Source organism: Lithobates pipiens, unplaced genomic scaffold, assembly GCF_037356315.1.
Source record: "Lithobates pipiens isolate NorthernLeopardFrog02 unplaced genomic scaffold, aLitPip1_a1.2 Scaffold_16, whole genome shotgun sequence".
Taxonomy (NCBI): domain Eukaryota; kingdom Metazoa; phylum Chordata; class Amphibia; order Anura; family Ranidae; genus Lithobates; species Lithobates pipiens.
Window position 1 is genome coordinate 89595461 of NW_027507748.1, and position 23739 is coordinate 89619199.

General features: G+C 43.5%; 1 protein-coding gene across 5 annotated transcripts in view; it reads right to left on the bottom strand.

Moving 5' to 3' along the window:
- Nucleotides 1-1267: 1267 nt before the first annotated feature.
- Nucleotides 1268-23739, bottom strand: part of GBE1 (1,4-alpha-glucan branching enzyme 1) — a 267974-nt gene continuing 245502 nt past the window's right edge. For 4 of the 5 annotated variants that reach the window (XM_077480105.1, XM_077480107.1, XM_077480106.1 and 1 more), the window contains 3 exons: nucleotides 20221-20334; nucleotides 14128-14211; nucleotides 1268-3296 (listed from right to left, as the gene is read on the bottom strand). In XM_077480105.1, the coding sequence (XP_077336231.1) occupies nucleotides 14158-14211; nucleotides 20221-20334 (168 nt within the window). In that variant the 3' untranslated portion in view covers nucleotides 1268-3296; nucleotides 14128-14157. The remainder of the gene's footprint in view (nucleotides 3297-14127; nucleotides 14212-20220; nucleotides 20335-23739) is intronic. The other variant, XM_077480104.1, reaches the window with a different exon arrangement.

Below are 23739 nucleotides of genomic sequence, written 5' to 3' on the forward strand. Positions count from 1 at the left end.
TTGGGTCATGTTGGTTATTTGTGCTGATGTATGACCTATTTTGTGTTTTTTTTACTTTTTTGTGTTGTTACTTGTCATGCTTATACATTGTTGAAAATTTAAAAAAAAAATAAGTGCACAACACTTAAAATAATAGTAATGTCACATACTTCCGCTGAGTGGATAATTATACTTAAAGCGGGGTTCCACCCTAAAGTGGAACTTCCGCTGATCGGAACCCTCCCCCCCTCAGGTGTCACAATTGGCACCTTTCAGGGGGGAGGGGGTGCAGATACCTGTCAAAGACAGGTATTTACACCCACTTCCGGGCATAGACTCCAGTGGGAGTCTATGCCATTTCCTGTCCTGCCGCGCTGTCTGCTGGGACACACATGGGTCCCAAAGACAGCGCGGACAATTCCTATTGCGCTGCGCGACTCGCGCATGCGCAGTAGGGAACCGGGAAGTGAAGCCGATTCGCTTCACTTCCTGATTCCCTCACCTAGAATGGTGGCGGCAGCAGCCGAGAGCCGAGCAATCGATCGGCCTCGGCATCGCTGGACCCCGAGACAGGTGAGTGTCCATTTATTATAAGTCAGCAGCTGTAGTATTTGTAGCTGCTGGCTTTTAATATTTTTTTCCGCAGTACAGTCCCGCTTTAAGTGGTAGACACACAGTGCTGAAGAGATTGAAGAATATGGAAGGATGGTTTATGGACTGTTTAATTCAAGAGATTTGTCATAGATATCATTTGTAACTGTAGAAGTTTATTTTACTGTGTGGAGGTTTTTGTTATGAGGCCCCTTTCACACTGGGGTGTCGGTGGTAAAACTGCACTATTTTTAGCACCGCTTTACCATCGTTTTAGCAGCGGTATTCAGCTGTAAACCCCCCTGCTAGCGGCTAAGGGTTAAAACCACCACAAAGCGCTGCTGCAGCGCTGTGCCGGTGGTATAGCTGCGCTGCCCCATTGATTTCAATGGACAGAAGCAGTGTATACGCAGCTCTAAAGATACTGCTAGCAGGACTTTTACTGTCCTGCCATCGCACCGCCCTTGGGGCTTTCACACTGGAGACACAGCAAAGGCTCTTTCAGGGTGCTTTGCAGGTGCTATTTTTAGCGCTGTAGCACCTGCAAAGTGCCCCGGTATGAAAGGGGTCTTATTGGTATATTTATTATTATTGATGGTTACACTGTTGGTATCACTTTTACAGTTTTTGTCTTTTGAATATTAAAATTCCAAAATCTCATAAAAGATAAAAAATACACAAAACCAAGACACAAATACAGGATTTCACATCTATTTATTTGAAAACAAGAATCCGGCACTTTAGTTGGATAGTTCCTATTTTATGCACATAACGAAAAGATTACAAATAACTTGACAAATGAATGGAAAAATATTATTTTCTGACCACTACAATGTACCAATTGTGATGTAACAATGTGTGAAAATTTTACTTTAACTTAATCTATAATAAACATTTAACAAAGAATTATACTAGATTGTGACCTTTATTATTATAGGCATATCACAGACCATTACAGGTTTACATTAAAGGCAGTACTATTTTCAAAGACCATGGAAAAAGAACAGGGGCGTGTGGGAGATGGTAATCTGTCTCTGTTACACATATAGATCCCTAGCTACATTTAAGAATAAGTATACATTACAGTAACAATTAGGGATGCACACTGATACCAGTTTTTTTTAAGACCGAGGAGGAGTACCAATACTTTTTCTCAAGTACTTGCCAATACCAATTACAGATACTGTATCTTATTTTTTAGTGTCATGTGACAGTTTTTTAAGACTAATGAACAATTATTACTTGATCACAGGACTTCCCTGACAGCATTCTGCTCCACGTTCTATTTCATTTCCTCCACTGTGATCTCCCCGTGCGGACTATGGAGATCAGATGAGTGCTGCAGGAACAGGTTTCTGACACATGGATATTGAGGGGTGGGGTGCAGTAAGGGGTTAAAAATGCATATAGAGAGGAGGTACAATAACAGGTTAATGATACATAGAGACAGGGGTGCAGTACGGGGTCAATGTATGACAATTGGGGAAGGAACGGGTGATGTAAGGGGTCACTGATGTATACAGCGATGGGGAGGTGCAGTAAGGGGTTAGGGATGCATATATAAATGGGGGGTGCAATAAGGAGTTACCGTATAGAGATGGGGAAGTGCAATAGGGGTTAATGTATAGAGATGGGGTGATGGGCAGTAAGGGGTTACTGGGTGGAGATGCAGTGCAGTAAGGTGTTATTAATGATGCAGAGGAGAGGTTGAGCTAGGCTCCACTCACCATCTTACAGACGGGAAGGAAGCAGGCACACACTCTTGCCATCTCTGCTTCTAGGTTCATGCTGTAGCCATGGGGGAAATCCCATACGATTCAGACAGGAATCACACCCCATTCCTGTTCAAACTGCATGCAATTCTTTGCAGTGCGATTTGAGCCTGTTCATTCTGTATGAGCTCAAAACACACTGGAAGGGTATTGGTAACAATGACCCAGTATCCATCCTAGTACCAATATATGCCTTCACATAGGACCGTCACTGGCTTTGGATTCTGCAGTGTATGCCAGGCTCGGACGGTTCTTCTTTTATATGGGAACCAGTGGGCTCTGTTGTAGGATGCATGATTTCTGTCGCTGTGTATAAAAGGCTGTATAATCGCTGGCTTGTGTCCACTAAAACTATCGAGAACGGCTATAAAGAGTATTACGCCATCTTAAAATCTATGTGTGGACCTGATACTCTATAGGTGGAAATCAACTACAATGGTAACAATCTAAATCTCTCCTAACTATAATTATAAGCAGTCACTTGAGTTAATTATGTTATAATCTCTCTAATAGAACAGAGAACAGTACCCATATAGCAGGATAGGTCAACTTACCAATTCATATCTACTGCATGTGATGTAAAAATGTTAATTATTACATATAGATACAGTATATATATTTTAAACCGCTGGTGACCATATATTAATAACATTCAAGGGAAATTTACAAGTGACATTTACAAGATACCCTACTAATTCTATTTCACAAAATAAAGTGACAGATAATTTTATTTGTACAAAGCGCGTTCACTACATTATAAACAACTAAATTGCTTGTGTATTGGTTAATACTGCAGAATTTCATCATGGTCCACTGTACCCAACGCATCTTATTGCTTTTAATTCAGGAAGAGGTATTCATTTCACAAGTTGATGGAAAAAAATATGAGAAAACTTTAAAAATACAAATTATTGTAAACAGATTATATTTGTCAAACACTAAAGGAGGCGGAACCTAAAATAACAAAATAAGCAAAATATATATAAATTAATACTTTAGCACAGCAGAGCAAAAAAAACAAAACAAAAAAAAAACAACCAGATTCCAGTTGAATTTTAATAAATAAAGTTGAAAAAAAAAATCAATGGCAACAAAAGAAAGAGAAACATTTTATCCAAGACAGAACACCTGAAAGGAGAAGTACAGCCAACGCTCGTTTGGCTGTACTTCTCCTGTGTATCATAAGAGTGCAGTTCGTTCTGCACTCCGCTGACCCCGTTTTCAGCAGACAGCGGGCTGAAGTTTGCTGTCAGCTGTCACAGAGCCAGTCCAGACTCGGGCAAGATCGCAACAATTAAGTCAGGATCCGCCCAAATTGCCTGGACCATCACCCGGCTCATCCTCTCAACAAGCTGCTCGCTCCCACCCCCTCCACAGCCCAGTGCTCCAGTGAGTGTGGGGGGGTACAGCAGACAGTGGTCACTGACAGTCACCAGCTCTCTGCTCAGGGTGGCCTGAGAACTAAGTGATCAGTGGTGTTTGGTCACTCGGTTTTCAGTCTTAGAGTGACAGAAGACAGATGATGCATTGGACCGATGCTGCATCCACCCAAGTATGTATGATTCTTATAAAAACAAACCCATACTTATCTTTGAAGAACAGGCTATTTTATTTTTAATCAACTTGTACAACTTTAGAACAAACCCCTTTAGATTTACAATCCAGTGCAAGTGCCTACCTTATCAACCCAGTATATTTAGTTATAAAGAAGATTGTACATTTAGATCGTAATGTGTAACCAGGTTTAGAGAAGGGTAGAATAAATTATCCACTTACATTGACTATCAAACACTGATTTTTCATTATTTTCTGATTGAAGACAACTTTGCTTCACTCTTAAAGTCTAAGTTTAATAAAATGTAAAAAACTACAATAAAATAGCACAAGGTACTTATTATCAGTGTGATGTGTCCTTTGTTCTGCTATCTCCCAGTTTACTAGAAATTGTTCTCCTCTTATGTTGTGGTGGGGTTAATAGAGCTGAGGAAGCCGTGACAGGCACCCATCAAAACTGCCTGACTATGCTGCCCTTTTCGCCCACCTCCACCTTTTTTTTAAAGCTGCACTATAGCTTCTATGACTGAAATGTGATCTATGAATTAGGGAGATGGACCTTTCATTCATCTGCACTCTCTCCATTCATTTTTTTAAATTAAAAAACACTATAATAGGGCTCAACCAATGGAGGAGGGGTGGGCATAGTTGGGTACTCTTGACCAATGTCTGTCACAGGTCCCTCAGCTCTATTAACTCCTATCACACTGGAAAATTACAGCAACAAGGTGGGGGGTCAGAGGAGGAAGAGGTCTACTAAACCACGAGACAGCTGCACAAGGGATGTGTCACACTTATCATAAGTAATCTCCCTTGTGTATTTAAAAAAAAAAAAAAAAACTAAACAAATGCTTTAAAGCACACAATCAACCATGGATTCAAGCATGCTGTTCTCAGTTTTTATGACACAGCCCCTTCTTCTGGGCCTTCTCAAAGTTCAAAGGATAGATTTGGTTGTCAGGCAGAGTAGTTATTGTCTAAATAGTGCTCCATGTTGTCTCTTTTGTGCACAGCTTGGCAATTTGGCTAAGCATTTTGGCATGGGGGTCCTGACTCAGGAAGCCAATTACACCAGCACATAAGTTGAGATAGCTGGCAATTATATAACAGCCTACGTAAAGCCACTAAGGCTGGCATCCTAAGCACAAAATCACATTTGATGTTCTTTTTTTTCCCTAGGAGATCACCAGATATTTAAATACTGTTTGTTGTGAAAGCCCTGTAACTTTGACTTCTTTTTAGTAAAGGCTGATAGAACCCTATTTAAACCAGGGTAGGGAAATTACTTTGATTATATATTATGGTCCTTTTAAAGACACTGACTTCTGTTAAAAAAAAAATCATAATAAATATGTAGTTTTAATGGCAGTTTTGCTTTAAATAAACCAAATGGCACTAGCAAACACCAAAATAAGTAGAATGAATAGTAATAACAAGTATAAACCATCACAAGATCCCTGTACATAGCATACTTGCTGTAAAGTGCATTGGGTTAAGTAGTTAAGTTGTACAAAATCCATAAGTTGCACAACACTGATTAATGTTCAAGTCACTAAAGTTATTAAAAATCACCTACAACTGTGAAATCGCCCATGCTTACATAAAAAAATGTAAACATATCAATGCCAGTCTACAGGTTAAGCAACATGGGGTTTTATTAGTCATAAAAAACCAATACCAGGTGTAATTTTTGATAAACTACAAACACTTAGAGCTGCACGATTCTGGCCAAAATGGGAATCCCAATTTTTTTTGCTTAGAAAAAAAAAAGATCATGATTCTCTCATGATTCTTGCAATGTAAAAAATGGGCTGTTTTTTTTTTTTCCATTAAAGTATTTTTTTTTCCAAAAAAATTGCATTTGAAAGACCACTGCGCAAATACAGTGTGATATAAAATATTGCAATGACCATTTTATTCTCTAGGGTGTCTACTAAAAAATATATATATAATGTTTGGGGGTTCTAAGTAATTTTCTAGCAAAAAAAAAAAAATTATTTTAACTTGAAACCAACAAATGCCAGAAAAAGGTTTAGTGTTTAAGTGGTTAAACTTTTTTCACTTACACACCAAGCCTAATCCATTGACAAATTGTTACAATGTTTATACTTAAGTTCAACTGATGAAAAATGTTTTGATTCTTGGCAGACTGCCCAGTTTTTTCCTTCCTTTCTTTTGAAGGCTGTGGCTTCAGAAGAGCAGAGAGAATTCTTTGCATAGAAAGAATCGGGAAACACTTTAGTCAAGATTGCGGTGACAATTATTCGTGCAGCTCTACAACCACTGTGTGAGGAATTGTTGCCTTTTATAATGACATTATGGGATTGATTTACTAAAGGAAAATAGGCACTTTTCAGGAAATATTCCCTTAGCTTTAGCTCTGCTGACCTCAACCACAATCTATTTGCCTTTAGAAAAAGAACTGCTATGCTTCCAATTGCCAATTATATGTGCAGATTATCCTTATTGCCAGAGCCAGAAAAAAAACACCCATTGATCCAATGGGAGCTTTCCGTGAGATGAGTTGTACCATTATTACTCAGCATGATGTCATAGAGAAGATTGGCAATGATGAACTCAGTGCATATGAGAAACTAAACTTGTTAATACAAATATAGACCTTAGATGTAGACATTGTTCCTAATTTCCTTACAATGCAAGTACAGCTAATGCAGTGTCTGACATCTTGAATTATATAGTGTTTATGCTGACCCATTTTTCTGTATTAACCTTACTGACATCATACTTAGATATACAAAATAACTGTACACCGCTGAACTATGCTGCCAACCATATGTTCCCAAAGTGGCATCGCTTCAGGCAGACCTATGGCTTCCTGTTGTCAGCCACAGTTGCTCAGGCTGAGCAGGACCTTTCCATTTCCTGAAAATGGTTAGATACAGTATTCATATATTGTATATAGATGTAATAGAAGGAGGGAAGGCTAAAAGGCACCACACATCCCATTAAAATTCAAGAAACACATTTTGTTTAGAAATGTGGAACTTTCAAGGTGCCAAAAAAAGAACATGAATTTCACAATTAAATAGTATACTTTATTACACACTGAAACACATAAGACACAGATATTTATTTAAGTAGTGGTTATAATACAGAGAAACTACTAAATTGTAAAATATTTAATGGAAATTTTAAAAGAGTGAGAGATAACCAATATAAGTAGTAAAATATCCCTTATACAAATTTAAGGCGTCTTCTGACATTTACATAGATGTTATTGTAAGTAGTGGCTTCTCTGGATTATAACCGCTATCTAAAATAACATCTGTGTGCACATAAGAAGACACCTTGAATGTGTATAACAGTAATGGTACAACTTATACTACTTATGACATACTATGTTGTTTCAGTGTATAATAAAGTATACTATTTTATTGTGAAATGTATGGCCGCGTACACACGCGCGGACTGTTTGCCCAACCTTGTTCGTCAAACAGTTTGGGCAAACAGTCCGCTCAAAATTTGCATGAGCGGACTTGCCCACACACGAGCGGACTGTTTGACGAACAAGGTTGGGCAAACAGTTCGCTCAACTTTTGAAATGAACGGACTCGCCCACGTAAGGAGGAGGCAAATCCGCCCATTTCGAGCGCGTGTACAGGTAGGCGGGACCCGCGAGGGAGACGTCGCGGGCTCCGCCGCCTGGAATGGGCTTAAAGGGGAACCCCAACGCCGAAAAAAATCGGCGTGGGGGTTCCCCCCAAGTCCACACCAGACCCTTGTCCGAGCACGCTACCCGGCCGGCCAGGAAAGGGGGGCGAGCGAGCGCGCCCCCCCTCCTGAGCCGTACCAGGCCGCGTGCCCTCAACATGGGGGGGTGCCTTGGGGAAGGGGGGCCGCGCGGCCCCCCCACCCCAAAGCACCTTGTCCCCATGTTGATGAGGACAAGGGCCTCTTCCCGACAACCCTGGCCGTTGGTTGTCGGGGTCTGCGGGCGGGGGGCTTATTGGAATCCGTCGAGTCAACATCTCCAGGAGAAGAACAAGAAGAAGAACAAGAAGAACAAGAACGGAAGGCGACGGCGGCGGCGACGACAGCGGCGACAGAAGACCGGGCCACCGCCTGTAAAAGAGCTACAAGAAGGCGCGGTGGCCCGGCAGAAGAACCGAAGGCGGCGACAGAAGAACGGAAGACGGCGACAGAAGACCGGGCCACCGGACCAGGCGCGGTGGCCCGGCAGAAGAACCGAAGAGGGGGACAAGACCCCCGAAGTCGGGAGAAGAGGCCGGCGGCGGGGAGGAAGAAAGCCGGACTCCTCCGCTAGTAAAAGAGCTACACACACATAGCGGAGGAGTCCGGCGAGAAGACCCCCGAAGACGGAAGACCCCCGGAGCTGTGCAATAAAATACTTTTTCCATGTGTTGTGTTTTTTTTTGTACTTTATTTCACAGGTGAATGGGTAGGGGTACATTGTACCCCATACTCATTCACATAGGGTGGGGGGCCGGTATCCGGGGGCCCCCTTCTTAAAGGGGGCTCCCGGATTCCGATAAGCCCCCCGCCCGCAGACCCCGACAACCAACGGCCAGGGTTGTCGGGAAGAGGCCCTTGTCCTCATCAACATGGGGACAAGGTGCTTTGGGGTGGGGGGGCCGCGCGGCCCCCCCTTCCCCAAGGCACCCCCCCATGTTGAGGGCATGCGGCCTGGTACAGCTCAGGAGGGGGGGCGCGCTCGCTCGCCCCCCTTTCCTGGCCGGCCGGGTAGCGTGCTCGGACAAGGGTCTGGTGTGGACTTGGGGGGAACCCCCACGCCGATTTTTTTCGGCTTTGGGGTTCCCCTTTAAGCCCATTCCAGGCGGCGGAGCCCGCGACGTCTCCCTCGCGGGCCCCGCCTACCTGTACACGCGCTCGAAATGGGCGGACTTTCCGAGCGGGAACAGTCCGCTCATTTCGAAAGTACAGCGGACAGGCCCACACACGGGCGGACTGTTCGCTCAAACACAGTTTCAGCGGACAGTTTTTCGGAATTTCCGAAAGACTTTGTCCGTCCAACTGTCCGCTGAAACTGTCCGCTGAAAGCCCACACACGAGCGGACTGTCCGCCCAAACACTGTTCAGCGGACAAGGTTGGGCGAACAGTCCGCCCGTGTGTACGCGGCCTATGTCCTTTTTTAGCACCATAAAAGTCAGGCTTTTCTCAAAAAAAATAGTTTCCTGGATACACAAAGTAGCCCTACGGAATCTTCTTTTTTCTTTGTTTTCAAATAGTTTCTTATTGTGTTTTTCAATACTACAACTGTAAAGTCATTGAATTGTTCAATTCTAAAGCAGTACAAGAATTGGTACATTCATATAAACTTGTTTTAACGATGTACGCACAAAACAAGGTGTGTACACGCATTTTGAACTATGGTAAACATTTGTGTAAAGAAAGAAAATAATAGGAAGGGGGAGGGGAATGAGTGGGGCAAAGGGGGTGAGAGGAAGGGTAAGGGAGGGATAGGAGGAGGGTAAGGGAGGGAAAGGAGGAGGGTAAGGGAGGGATAGGGGAGGGAGAGCGGGGAAGGAAGAGAGCACAATGGAAAATGCATTTGGTATAGCAATTCGGACCCAATGTAAAATAGTGTTATCAAAAAGTTTTTAAGCAAGTCTTTTGGCACACCATCGTTCCCAAGGAAGCCATAGGTTATGTCGTTTAGAGTACGAGGGTTTTCATTGCGACATTAAAGATTTATATGTGTAATGTGATTGTACTAATGCAACTACTTCTGTGATTGTTGGAGTAGTATTTGTTCCCCAGCGTCTAGTTAAAGAGGAAGTAAACTCATCATCTTTCATTCCCTGCAAAGGTAAAGCATAATGGACTACTATGCATCGCATAGTAGCCCATTATGTGTCACTTACCTGACACAGGAGCCAGCGAAGTCGCGCTGTCCCCTGTAGTCCGCCGCATCCATCTTGCTGGTGGCGTCTCGCAGCTCCGCCGCTGTCATTCGGCAGAGCCGCGATGACGTCACTCCCGCGCATGCGCACGGGAGCCGACACGCGCGGCAGATCCATTGTTGGAAATGCCGCGCTCAGTGCGCCTGCGCGTCGCTGTCTACGGCGCATGCGCCGTAGACAGCGGTGCCTGTCTTCAGGCAAATATCTCCTAAACCGTATAGGTTTAGGAGATATTTCTTGGACCTACAGGTAAGCCTTAATCTAGGCTTACCTGTAGGTCAAAGTGGTTTGTAAGGGTTTACAACCACTTTAAGAGTAGTCTGGTTGCTAGGAGTGTGTGTGTGTGTGGTCACTAGTCTGGACGTTAAATGGAGTGGATTCTACGTTTACATTCAGGATGGCCAAGGTGGAAAATATATTGAATAATGTTCTCTACCTCTTTCCATAGACTTTTCAAAGCTGGGCATAACCACAGGATATGTAGTAAGATACCTGTTTGGTTACAGTTTCTCCAGCAGATATGTTAGGCGGTTGAGGGAAATTTGGCCAGTCTGTAAGGAGCAGGGCCGCTGATAGAAATCATGGGGCCCCGTACAGCCTACCTGATGGGGCACCCTTCAGCTCCACCCTGGCGCCACCCCTGGTCCCTCCTTCAGCCCCACCCCCGGCCCACCCATTGCCCCTCCCAGACCCCGCCTTGAAACAATTGGCGGGGTATGTATTGCAGAGTATTGACAGGGTAAGTATTGCAGAGTATTGGCAGGGTATTGGTATATACCTCTGCATCCTTCAATATCTTTTTGTCACTACTGTGTACCCCCCTCCACAACTGCACCTCTGGACCCCTTTAAATTACACAGCACCCTGCACCTTTGGACCCCTTTACATTACACAGCACCCTGCACCTCTGGACCCCTTTACATTACACAGGACCTTGCGCCTAAGGACCTCTTTACATTACACAGCACCCTGCACCTCTGGACCCCTTTACATTACACAGCAGCCTGCACCTCTGGACCCCTTTACATTATACAGCTCTTGTACCTCTGGACCCCTTTACATAACAGCACCCTTGTACCTCTGGACCCCTTTACATTACACAGCACCCTGCACCCCTTTACATTACACAGCCCCTCACAGCTCTGGACCTCCTGCATGTTACACAGACCCCCTACAGTGCAGACCCCCCTCCCTACCATACAGACCCCCATCTACAGTGTAGACCCCCCTACAGTACAGAATCCTCCCCTACAGTGCAGACACTCCTACAGTACAGGCCCCTTCATCCTACAGCGCAGACCCCCCTACAGTACAGACTCCCCTACAGTACAGACCCCCCTACAGTGCCGAATCTTCACCTACAGTACAGACCCCTCCCCCTACAGTGCAGGACCCCTTCTACAGTGCAGGACCCCCCTACAGTGCAGGACCCCCCTACAGTGCAGGACCCCCCTACAGTGCAGGACCCCCCTACAGTGCAGGACCCCCCTACAGTGCAGGATCCCCCACAGTGCAGGATCCCCCTACAGTGCACAGACTCCCCTAAGGACCCATAATGTACCTCGATCCCAAGGCAGCGGCATTGCAGGGGGGGGGGGTGCGAGCAGCACCCGAGTGGAGTGACATCTGCCGGCTCAGTGATCCGGGACCCGGCGCAATAATCCCCTTCTCTGTGGTTGCGTGACTCACGTCGCGCCGTTCTGATCAGTCTCGGCAGTGGCTGTCACTCACAGCCGAGCAGAGTGAAGCCGCCTCCCCCTCCTCCTTTATGTCTACACAGTGCTGTGCATGCAGGAGGAGGGGGAGGCGGCTTCACTCTGCTCAGCTGTGAGTGACAGCCGCTGCCGAGACTGATCAGAACGGCCACGCAACGCGACCACAGAGAGAAGGGGATTATTGCGCCAGGTCCCGGATCACTGAGTCGGCAGATGTCACTCCACTCGGGTGCTGCTCGCACCTCCCCCCTGCAATGCCGCCAACTGCCAGTGCCTCGGGCTCTCTCTGTGTGGGCTGCGAATCCGAGGCACGGCGCTGTCTTCTCTTCAGTTGCGGAGGGGGGGCTGGGGGGGGGGGGGGGTTGTAGGGCACTGATCAGTGGAGGAGGAACTTTTTTTTTTAATAAATAAAATTTTGCAGTTCAGGTTGCCCGGGCCCCCCTGCTGGTCAGGCCCGTTACAACAGGGCCAGTTGTACTGGCCTATCAGCGGCCCTGGTAAGGAGTCAAGTACCATTTCAGTGATATTTTTTGTGTTAGTTCCCATAAGGAAGCGCAACTAGTGGCTTTATATATTGACTTTAAAGCTGTTTGCCATTGTGTCTTTCTTGAATTTAAGCAAAGGGTTTGTGTAGTATCATAGTCCGGAGTTCAGAGGTATGGGTTACCTGCTTTGATATCCATGCTGGTATAATTAGGTCAGATGATATTAACTGGAGAGCGTGGAGAGGTATTTGGAGGATTTTAGTGGTGAGTTGAGACCATTTAGTGAAATGTAGTAATTTCCATGCTTTGACATAGTGGTGTCTAGTACAGGTTGATTAGCACTGGGGAAAACTGCTATAGGGGATGGATGCGCTGGGACATGTTCAAATACAGGGCTCACCTCATGTCCTGGTGGATCTGTATCCAGTCGCATCTGCGACTATGCTGGGCTGTTTCTGGCAGATGGTGATAGGGAGGAAAGCGAGGCACCCAATGAATCTTTCTGTGTGGATATTTCCAGGCCATCTGCATCAGGGATGTTTGTATAAGCTGCAGCTGAGCCGTGTTCAGGGCCGCGGGCACCATCTTTTGTGCCCGACGGCTGTGAGAAGAATTCTGTCAGTTTCTTGGGCTGACGGTAATCCTTTCTTTTGCGGGTCAGGCTGAACATTCCGGGAATGTTGTCTGGTATTCTGGTGTTCAGTCGCTGAAGTCTATGCAAATAGCGGCAATTTTGTATGGGAATAAGGCCCCAATTGGATGAAAAAATCATAAAGAGGACTGATAGGAAGTGTTACTCTCTATGAATAATAAAGCCTTTTTAATTTTAGATTCATTTTAGATTGATTGGATGCCTCGCTTTCCTCCCTATGAAAAAAAAAAAAAGAAAAGAAGGATGAAAAGAAAAGTTCAGGATTAAAAAACACAAAACATTTATGCTCACCTAGATGGATACAGGTTCAATCCGATGCTGCATCTGTCCCCTGTCGGCTCTGTATAGTAAGAACTGAGTGATTAAACAAAGCTGATCACTCAGTTCTCCCCCTCCGGTCAGAGCAGAGAGCCGTGACTGTCAGTCACTGTCTCTCTGCTCTCCCCTCCAGCGCTCATTGAAGTGCTGGGCTGTGGAGGGGGCAGGATAGGCTAGCTCAGGCTCTCAGCAGATTGCTGAGATACTCAGCCAGGTGCCGATCCAGGCTTCTGGGTGGATAAAAACCATATGATCAGAATGTTATCAGAGCCTGGACCAGCTCTGTGATGTCCGCCCCATTGTGGGATGAAAATGCATGGAGTGAAGTACGAACTGCACTCTTGTGATCCATAGCAGAAGTATAGCCAAAATAGCTTTGTCCATACTTCTTTAAGTGGTGTGTGGGTACTTTGTATATCTAACCACGTTTGAGATGTGGATGGGTCCTGCTTTGACTGAGCAACCCTGATTGGCAGCAGGAAGTCATGGGTCCACTTGGATATCACTTTGAATACAGCAAAGAAGGGGAAAAAAAATGATTGCAGCATAATAGCAAAGCTTTGGCAGAATGCTGGTTGACACCTGCTCAGATATAACATCCTGGAGGATGAAAATTTACCACGCACAAGTCCAAAATGTTTGAATTCTGTCAAGTGTAAATAACTGGCTTCAAAGCAATTGGACACAAAAGTATTTTATCACAGATAACATTGTTATCCTGAAATTGCACTGAGGTTTTGCTGTATGGACAGTTTACATTTCAAAAAGTTATTTAACCATTTATAAATAATGACACATCCAATTTCCAAATCTGCTTTTTCTATTAAACCAGAATCCTTTTAAAAACAATTTCAGAATAGTTTGGTTCCCGGAATTCCACTGCTGTGCAGCTTGCAATTGATCCCCATGTGGCACAGCCCTTTGAGCCTTCAGTTAACATTTTGCATGTAAACAGCACAAAATAAAACCTCTGAATTCTGTCTTGTAAAACATTTTCAAAAAACACTATTCTCTCTCCAAATGTTTGCCATCTTTTTCAGTGTAGGGTAATTCAACCTGCAATCTCTATCCATTAAACTTCTGTAAATAACCTTGAGCACATTCTATGACACTCAGCATTGCATGAATGATTCTGTGTCTAAACACCTTGAGCTTACATTGTTTAGATAAAGATGCCACTGTGCTCCTCAGTAATTGTCCACGTTTTGAAGAACAAGAGCCACTCTGCATGGAATGTAAACCTAGAACAAAAGAAAACAAATCAGAAACAAAAGGTAAAATGTTAGCAGAAGGCATATTTTTTTTTACAAATAATGAGAATATCAGAAAATCCCTATCGTGTCAGTGTTGTGAGTACGAAAAAAATAAATAAGAAAAGTGGAGTGTTACGTGAAATGGTAAAAGTTAACCACTAGAGTGCAGCAAGTCATCTAGAAAAGCTGTAAAAAACAAAAGTATTAAACTGTCATTTCAGCGAGAGGACTGGAAGGTGTGGTGTTGTCACATCTCTTATAAGTTAGAATTTGCAGCTGAAAAACAAAAATGGTTCAGAGAAACAAATGAGTTTGGTACAATGACATGGAGGGTTACCCATGTTTTGTTATACACTACAGAATAGAAGCATAACAAGCCTTTCAATCGATAGTCAATAAATAAGGGGCCTGGGGTTTAGTTGCTGTAAATAGTGTATTAGTGAAAACAAAAAGTAAACAAATGCACACCCAAATCACATCTGTGCATAAAGGGTTAATTACATAAATAAGAGTGCTGAAATCATAGACTAGGTCTAGGAAAGATCCAAGAATAATACACTAAATAACTTTTTGAATTCCATATATTTATAAAAAGAAAAGAAGCGTCATAAAAAAACATATAAATAGATCAAAGCACATGTCCAAGATTTCCCAACAGTTCCTCTATCTAGACAAAGGAAAACTCTTCCTTGGAAAACTCTACCCTATAAGCAACATATACAATCACTGGACACTTTATTATTACACCTTTTGCCTTCAGAACTGCCTTAATTCTTTTGTGGCATAGATTCAGCAAAGGTGGTAGAAACATCCTTCAGAGATTTTGGTCCAAATTGAGATGATAGCATCACACAGTTGCTGCAGATTTGTCAGCTGCACATCCATGATGCAAATCTCCCGTTCCACCACATCTCAAAGGTTCTCTATTGGATTGAGGTCTGGTGAGTGTGGAGCCATTGGAGTACAGTGACCTCATTGTCATGTTCAAGAAACCAGTGGGGAGATGATTTGAGCTTTGTGACATGGTGTATTATCCTGCTGGAAGCAGCCATCAGAAGATGGGTACACTGAAGTCATAAAGGAATGGACATGATCAGAAATAATACTCAGGTAGGCTGTGGCGTTTAAACAATGTTCAATTGGTACAAAGGGGCCCAAAGTGTGCCAAGAAAATATCCCCCACACCATTACACCACCACCAACACCAGCCTGAATCGTTAATACAAGGCAGAATGAATCCATGCTTTCATTTTGTTTACACCAAATTCTGACCCGGCCATCTGACTGTCGCAGCTGAAATCGAGACTCATCAGACCAGGCAACATTTTTCCAATCTTCTATTATCAATTTTAGCTGAAGCTGTGCAAAATTGTAGCCTCAGTTTCCTGTTCTTAGCAGACAGGAGTGGAATCTGGTTTGGTCTAAGCCACTTTCTTCCCCATTTGGATGCTTAGTTTGAACTTCAGCAAGTCATCTTCACCATGTCTAGATGCCTAAATGCATTGAGTTGCTGCCATGTGAATGGCCGATTAGCAATTTGTGTTACCAAGCAATTGAACAGGTGTAGCTAATAAAGTGGACGGTGAGTGTATAGTTTCATTAGAACAGGGAGGAGATATAGGCTACAAGTACAGTAATTAATAAACAATACACAAGAATAGATGGCAGAAAAAACCTTCAGCTGGAAGGTGAAGGTGGATCTCACTTGAGTTAGGGGTTTTTACCCCAAAATGTGGCGATTCCCACCTCCACCTGATCCTGAGTGTCTGCATGAAAGGTGAAGATTTGTTTCTGGCATCTATCCTGTGTATTGATGTTTGTTAATTGCTTCTTTTTTTTTTTTTTGCCTGGATCTCCTTCCCTGGTCTAATGGAAAAATGTATGTTGCTTGTAGCAGAGAGTTTGCTTTGTCTATATAGAGGAACTGTGGGGAGATCTTGGACATGTACTTCGATTTACTTTTATGTTTTTATAAGATGTCTCCTTTCACAAATATATGAAATTCTAAAACTTTGCTGTTTGGAGTGCTGCCTATTATTTATTTAGATGGCATTATTATATAAAATAACAAAACATGACCGTGTTCTGGAGTTCTTGGCATTTTCCTGAAGAGGGTTGCTATCGTCAGACAAAGGAACAATTACTTCTGAAAACTCAAGTGCTGAAGCTTCTGGATTTTTAACACCATTTGAAGAACTCAGCACGTAAAATAAAAGTCACCACCCCAGCCAGTGTCTGTTAGCGCCAGATTGACTGCCACACTATCGCAGTGACACTATGGGGGTAATTTACTAAGATGAATGCGCTGCGCCAGACCATACCTTAATTTGTGCGCCAGATAAATTATTAATTGAGCGTATGAACTGACGCATGCATAAGTGCAACAGATGATAATATGCTGGCGCACACGACAATAATATGCCATTGATAATAGAGCACGCTGTATCATTCCATTCACACAGGGGCAACACGACTTTGGGAGGCAACTTGGACACGACTTTAGTATGAATCACAGCGTGACTTGGGGCGACTTCAACGCGACTTGGGGCGACTTACAACATAACTAAGTCGCCCCCAGGCCAGGCGACTTTAATTTTAAATAAAAAAAACTGGCTTGGGTTCCCCTCCAAGAGCATATAAGGCCCTTCAGGTATGGTATGGATATTAAGGGGAACCCCGTGCCAAAAAAAATACCAGACCCTTATCAGAGCACGCAACCTGGCAAGCCGCAGGAAAAGAGGGGGGGACGAAAGAGCTCCCCCCTGAACCATACCAGGCCACATGCCCTCAACATTGGGAGGGTGCTTTGGGAGTAGCCCCCCAAAGCACCTTGTCCCCATGTTGATGAGGACAAGGGCCTCATTCCCACAACCCTGGCCGTTGGTTGTGGGGGTCTGCGGGCAGGGGGCTTATCGGAATGTGGAAACCCCCTTTAACAAGGGGACCCCCCGATCCCGGCCCCCAAAAGACAGCTTTTGACAATTCCTTTATTAAAGTCTTCCTCTTTCCATCTTCTTTTGGTCTTCTTCCTTCATCCTTCGGTTTCTTCCTCCATCTTCTTCTTCCTCCGATCCTCCGCTTCTTGCTCCAGTGTTCTCGTCCGGCATCTTCCTCCACGGCGCCTCTTCTTCCCCACTTTGTTCTCGAGCCGCTCTGCTCAATGGGAGGCTCCCACTGTGTGACGTTTCCCTTCTTTTGACAGTTCTTATAAAATGGAGGGCGGGGCCACCCAGTGACCCCACCCCCTCTGATGCACGGTTCCGTTATATAAGTGTCAGAAGAAGAGAAGAATAGGATAGAAAAAGAATAAGTGGAGGAAGAAACTGAAGGATGAAGGAAGGAAGAAGACCTGAAGAAGATGGGAAGAAGAAGACTTTAATAAAGGAATTGACAAAAACTGGCTCATCATTTTTAAAATTTTTGACACTTTTTTTGTGAAATGGTAGGGGTACTTTTTCACACGGGGGGGGGATCTGGGGGTCCTCTTGTTAAAGGGGACTTCCACATTCTGATAAGTCCCCTGCCCGCAGACCCCCACAACCAACAGTCAGGGTTGTGGGGATGAGGCCCTTGTCCTCATCAACATGGGGACAGGGTGCTTTGGGGGGCTACCCCAAAGCACCCTCCTAATGTTGAGGGCATGTGGCCTGGTACTGTTCAGGAGGGGGCCGCTCTTTTTTGGTGTGGGGTTCCCCTTAATATCCAAACCATAACTGAAGGGCCTGGTATGGAATTTCAGGGGACCCCCATGCATTTTTTTTTCTTCATTTTGTTTTTTTCTTATTGCTAACATGACCTTTGTGCAAATAGCCTTAAAAAAAAAAAAAAAAAAAAAAAGTGAACCAGCGTAAAAAACAAAAACAGTCAAGTTGAGAGGTGCGCCTGTTCAACTTATACAAATGCATTTACGTTGCTTGACGTTTACTAAGATTTTGCCGGAACAGTGAACCAAAGCATTTGAACGTTCTCAAATGCCCCTTGTGCATGCGCAATGCATAAATTGACCTTGTGCAGTTCTAAGTGTATTTGCAGGCGCAGCAGGCTTGTTCACAGAAAGTTACTTTCTCATTCTATTTTTGGAATATTTGTTACTTGGACAGTTATAACTACTTCCCTCAAATCACCCAAATAATATTGGCACTTCCACCTTCTTTAAATTCTGAGTTGAAGAATGCGTGCGCCATGTCTATAGTAGCGCACCAATCGCCGCCTCCCGTGCTCCGAAAATATAATAGTAAATGGGGAATTGTGCTGTGTTACAGGTGCAAATGTTTTGTGAATATGAAAACGGCCATTGCGCATCGGCGTGTGCCGCAACTCATGGCGCAAACCGTTTGTAAATCACGCCCCTATAAGTTGTTGATCACTGCTATTGCAGTATATAGTGTCTGTAGTGGAGTAAATTCCAGTATATATACAATAGTTTGTAGACTTTATACTTTTCACACAAGCCAATGAATATAGAATTGGGATTTTTATTTTCAACCAAAGAAATGTCACAGAATAAATTTTTGCCACAATTTATGAAGAAATGTGATTTTCTTTTTTATTAGAAATGTTTTATAAAAAAGTCCTAGAAAACATTGTTTTTTTTCAAAATTTTTGGTATTTTTTTTGTTTATATAATAAAAAATAAACCCAGTTGTGATCAAATACCACCAAAAGAAAGCTCTCTGTGTGAAAAAAAAAAAATGAAATAAATTTTAACTGCCTAAAGTGTTGCATGACTGAACAATTTCCAGATAACCCTATCCGGACCGTCCACCATCGTTTTATATCGACTGTTTGAAGAGGAATATCATTGTTATGACAACAGCTATCTGCCATAACCCCGGTATTCTCTTCTTCAGTGAGCGGTCCGATTTGTGATAAAAGCGGTCTCTGTGGTGGATTCGCCACAAGATCACTTTTATCGGCAGTGGGAGAGTACCCCCCCCTCCCGCCGTGCTCCAGTGCCCTCCGCCACTTACCGGACGTCAAAATGTCACTTCTGCCCACAGCTTTTAAAGGGCCATTTTTTTTTTATTGCCTTTAATCTAAATATGAGATCTGAGGTCTTTTTGACCCCAGATCTCATATTTAAGATGTCCTTTCATGCTTTTTTTTCTATTAGGGATGTTTACATTCCTTGTAATAGGAATAAAAGTGACTTAAAAAAAAAAAAAAAAGTGTAAAAATAAAAAATAAAAGGTAAAATAAGAAAATATAAATAAATAATTAAATGCGCCTTGTCCCGACAAACTCACATGCAGAAGCAAACGAATACGAAAATGGTGTTCAAACACGTGAGGTATTGCTGCGATCCGTAGAGTGAGAGCAAGAATTCTAACCCTAGGCCTCCTCTGTAACTCAAAACATGCAACCTGTAGAATTTTTAAATTCCTCATTCCTATGGAGATTTTTAAGGGTAAATGTTTGTGCACCCTTCCACTAGCGGGAGGATTTTTGAAGCGTGACATGTTGGGTATCAATTTACACAGCGTAACATTATCTTTCACAATATAAAAAAAATAGGCTAACTTTACTGCCGTCTTATTTTTTAATTTAAAAAAACATATTTTTTCCAAAAAAAGTGCGCTTGTAAGACCACTGTGCAATACGGTGTGACAGAAGGTTTTGCAATGACTGCCATTTTATTCTCTAGGGTGTTAGAAGAAAAAATGTATCATGTTTGGGGGTTCCAAGTAATTTTCTAGTAAAAAAAAAACAACTAACTTGTAAACAACAAATGTCAGAAAGAATTGCAAAAAAATGGTCTGGTCACGAAGGGGGAAAATCTTCCGGAGGTCAAGTGGTTAATGTACAATCCTGCCTAATTTCCCATTTTTCAGGAGAAAAAAATAAATTAATGGATGATTTTCTGCTGTCATACATATATACACATATATATGCAGAAAGATAAATCCTCATAACCATGGATCACCATAAAGATGCAACAATAAAACTGTGTTGATTTAAATATTGATTTGCATTCCGATTAATGGAAACAATACTTACCAAAAGTGAATATGGACGATGGTTGTAAGGGGTATTTTCTGAGAAGAACTCTGTCCTGTGATTAATTCTTTGATGTCCTCCATAATCTGCAGCATCAGTATCCAGTGCTATCATATATGTAAACCAAACTGTTAAGGAACCTTTTACAAAAACTGTAACAAAGTAATTAAAAGCCAAAACCTGTTTAAAAAACAAAACCTACACACCAAAAACACACACAATATAATAAAAATGTTAATAGAAACATAGAAAATAATGGCTCAAAAAAGACTAAAGTTTCCCTTTCTTTTTTTTTTTTGTCTGACTATAGACCTACGTTTGTCCCAAGCATGTTTAAAGCCACTTACTGTTGACAGTCTCACTACCTCTGCTGGAAGTTTTTTCCAAGCATCCACTACCCTTTCAGTAAACTAGTACTTTCTAAGATGACAAACATTCAAATACAGATTAATCACAATTTCTATACTGCCACCTATTATTACCTCAAGGGATATCACACTGCCATCAGAGTAAAGCTTAGTGCACACGGATCAAAATTTGTCTGGTTCAGCAGAGCCTGATTGTTATACTGGCTTGTTTTTCGAATAGTCCTTTTGAAAACCTGCATGCATTCAGCCACTGAACAGTGTATTCTGACAGGGGAGGAGTCCCTGCAGTCAGAATACAATTGCACAGTGGGAAAAATGCATGCATACACACATGTGGATGCAGGAATCTGAGTTCTTCTCATCTTTCAGCCCACTGGTTCAGTGAAAAAAACTCAGCGTGTACCCAGCTAAAAATAGGATTTTTTGTATTCACCGTAAAATCCTTTTCTCTGTAATTCACCGACCGACACAGCTCCGCTCTTAGCCATTGGGTTGTTACGCCACCTTTAGGAGAATACTAGGCATTACATGTTATGTAAAACACAGAACTTTCCGGTTTCGCCCAAGGGGCAGTCCCTTAGGTAACAACCCCACAGAATGCCATGCAGTCATCAGTACGTCAACAAACAGTATAACGTAAAGAAAAACAGGAGGGGCAGGTGCTGTATCGGTTGGTGAATTACAGAGAAAAGGATTTTACGGTGAGTACAAAAAATCCTATTTTCTCTTATATTCACCGACCGACACAGCTCCTCTCTTAGCCATTGGGACGTCCCCAAGCAGGGCCAAACGAGGGGTGGGAAAACAGCATAAAAACTTCATCCACCATGGCAAGTGGGAACTAGTGTAACTTTACCCACAAAAACAACAGTGCGTGGATAAAAAAAAAAAAAAAAAATACACCACAAAACCAGGGTACCCTCAACAAGAGGGACTACCCACAAACGAGCCAAAAAACGGCGGAAATTAATGCAACAGTGCATTAACTTAAAGGTACTGTGTTTTTACCCAAAAAAACAGGAAAATTGAATTATTGCATACACAATTGCAACTATACAGCCATCTTCAAAACTCTGCGGCCAAAACAGGCATCAGCCTATGCACGACGTCTACCTTGTAGAACTTGGTAAAGGCGTGGACAGACGACCAGGTCGCCGCTTTACACACTTGAGCGACAGACGCTTGGTGTGGGAAGGCCCAAGACATTCCGATTGCCCTTGTGGAATTGGCCATGACTGGAAAGGGGGGCACCTGCCCCTTCAAGGCGTACTGCAATCTGTCTGATCCACCTGGAAATAGTGGCCGACCAGACTGCTATGCCTTTCTTTGGACCAGCCACCGAAACAAACAGTGAGTCTGACTTCTGAAAGGGAGCCGTGGCAGACAAATACACTTTTAGAGCCCGAACCACGTCCAGAGCGTGAAGGGCCACTTTCTTAGGATGTGTTGGCTTAGGACACAAGGACGGTAACACAATGTCCTCATTGATGTGAAATGCCAAGACCACCTTCGGCAGAAAGGACGGTTGCGGACGCAACACCACCTTATTCTCGTGGATCACCAGATAGGGCGACTTGCAGGACAAAGCCGTCAATTCCAAAACCCTCATGGCCGATGTGATGGCCACTAAAAAGACCACTTCCTGGGAAAGAGTCAACAGGGGAACCTCCCTGATATTTTCAAATGGCAGTTTTTGAAGCGCCGATAACACCAGGTTCAGATCCCACAGAGGTAACGGTGGACGCACCGGAGGGACTACATGTCGCATCCCCTGAACAAAAGTATTCACTAGTGAGTGAGAAGCCAAAGGTCGTTGAAAAAAAGACAGCCAAGGCTGATATTTGTCCTTTAATGGTGCTTAACGCCAATTTCTGGTCCACCCCTTGCTGAAGAAACAGCAGGATCCTGGATATAGAAAAGGAGCGCGGATGCCATCTTTTCTCCTTGCACATGGAGATGTAGGCCTTCCAGGTAGGATGATATATCTTCCGAGAAGAATGCCCAGCTGTTCAGCCCCACCGAGGCAGGGGGAGCTGTACTTACCAGTCCTGAAGAGCTGGGAGACATTCCATTACAGACCCACTCTCTGATCAGTACAGGGTGGCTGCTGGCCTCGGCACACTGTGTCGCAGACATCAGTAGCCCAGTAATATGTGCGTCCCGGAGCATAAAAGCCCACGGCCACCTCTGTAGCTGAGGTTTTCGTCGTGGCCGGCCTAGCGTGGGGCTGCAACCTGCACACGCTCGATGGCCAGGCTGGAGGGACTACAAGGATAAGGGTACCCAGCCAGCTGTTGATAGCAGATCACAGGATCTATCATCTTGCGCAAAAAGCCAAGCATCTGCAGGAAAAAAAAGACGGACCGATGGGCCAGTCAGGGTCCTTCACTAGGCAAAATAAAACTGATGACTGCATGGCAGGCTGTGGGGTTGTTACCTAAGGGACTGCCCCTTGGGCGGAACTGGAAAGTTCTGTGTTTTACATAACATGTAATGCCTAGTATTCTCCTAAAGGTGGCGTAACAAACCAATGGCTAAGAGAGGAGCTGTGTCGGTCAGTGAATATAAGAGAAAGTGTTCTTAAATCCCTACATATACCCATTGGAGTTACTAGCCTCAGGTGATACACAGAAATGAAACAAATCCTAATAAATAATTTGTACCTGCTTATTTGCAGACCTCGGTCCTCTACAACTGTTCAAAGTGTATAATTTATACAGCTTGCCTGAGTTTTCAGAAAGCAGGGGATGGGGAGCTGAAGCTACACTCTGAAGATCGGAAAAAAAGGACACATCCCCTTTTACACAGGAAAAAGGATAAGACTTCAGCCAGGCTATCACAAGCTGTGTACCGGAGTTTCCTCCCCATTACCTTATCACTTGGTGTCAGGAAAACTTGTCAGAAGTGACTGATGCGGATAGCAGAGGAACGAGACAGAAAACATAAATGGTACCTAGTGCTCTGGGCTGAAATGATTACACACCATAGAGGGATACAGTGGGGCAAAAAAGTATTTAGTCAGCCACCAATTGTGCAAGTTCTCCCACTTAAAAAGATGAGAGGGGGCTGTAATTGTCATCATAGGTATACCTCAACTATGAGAGACAAAATGTGGAAACAAATCCATAAAATCACATTGTTTGATTTTTGA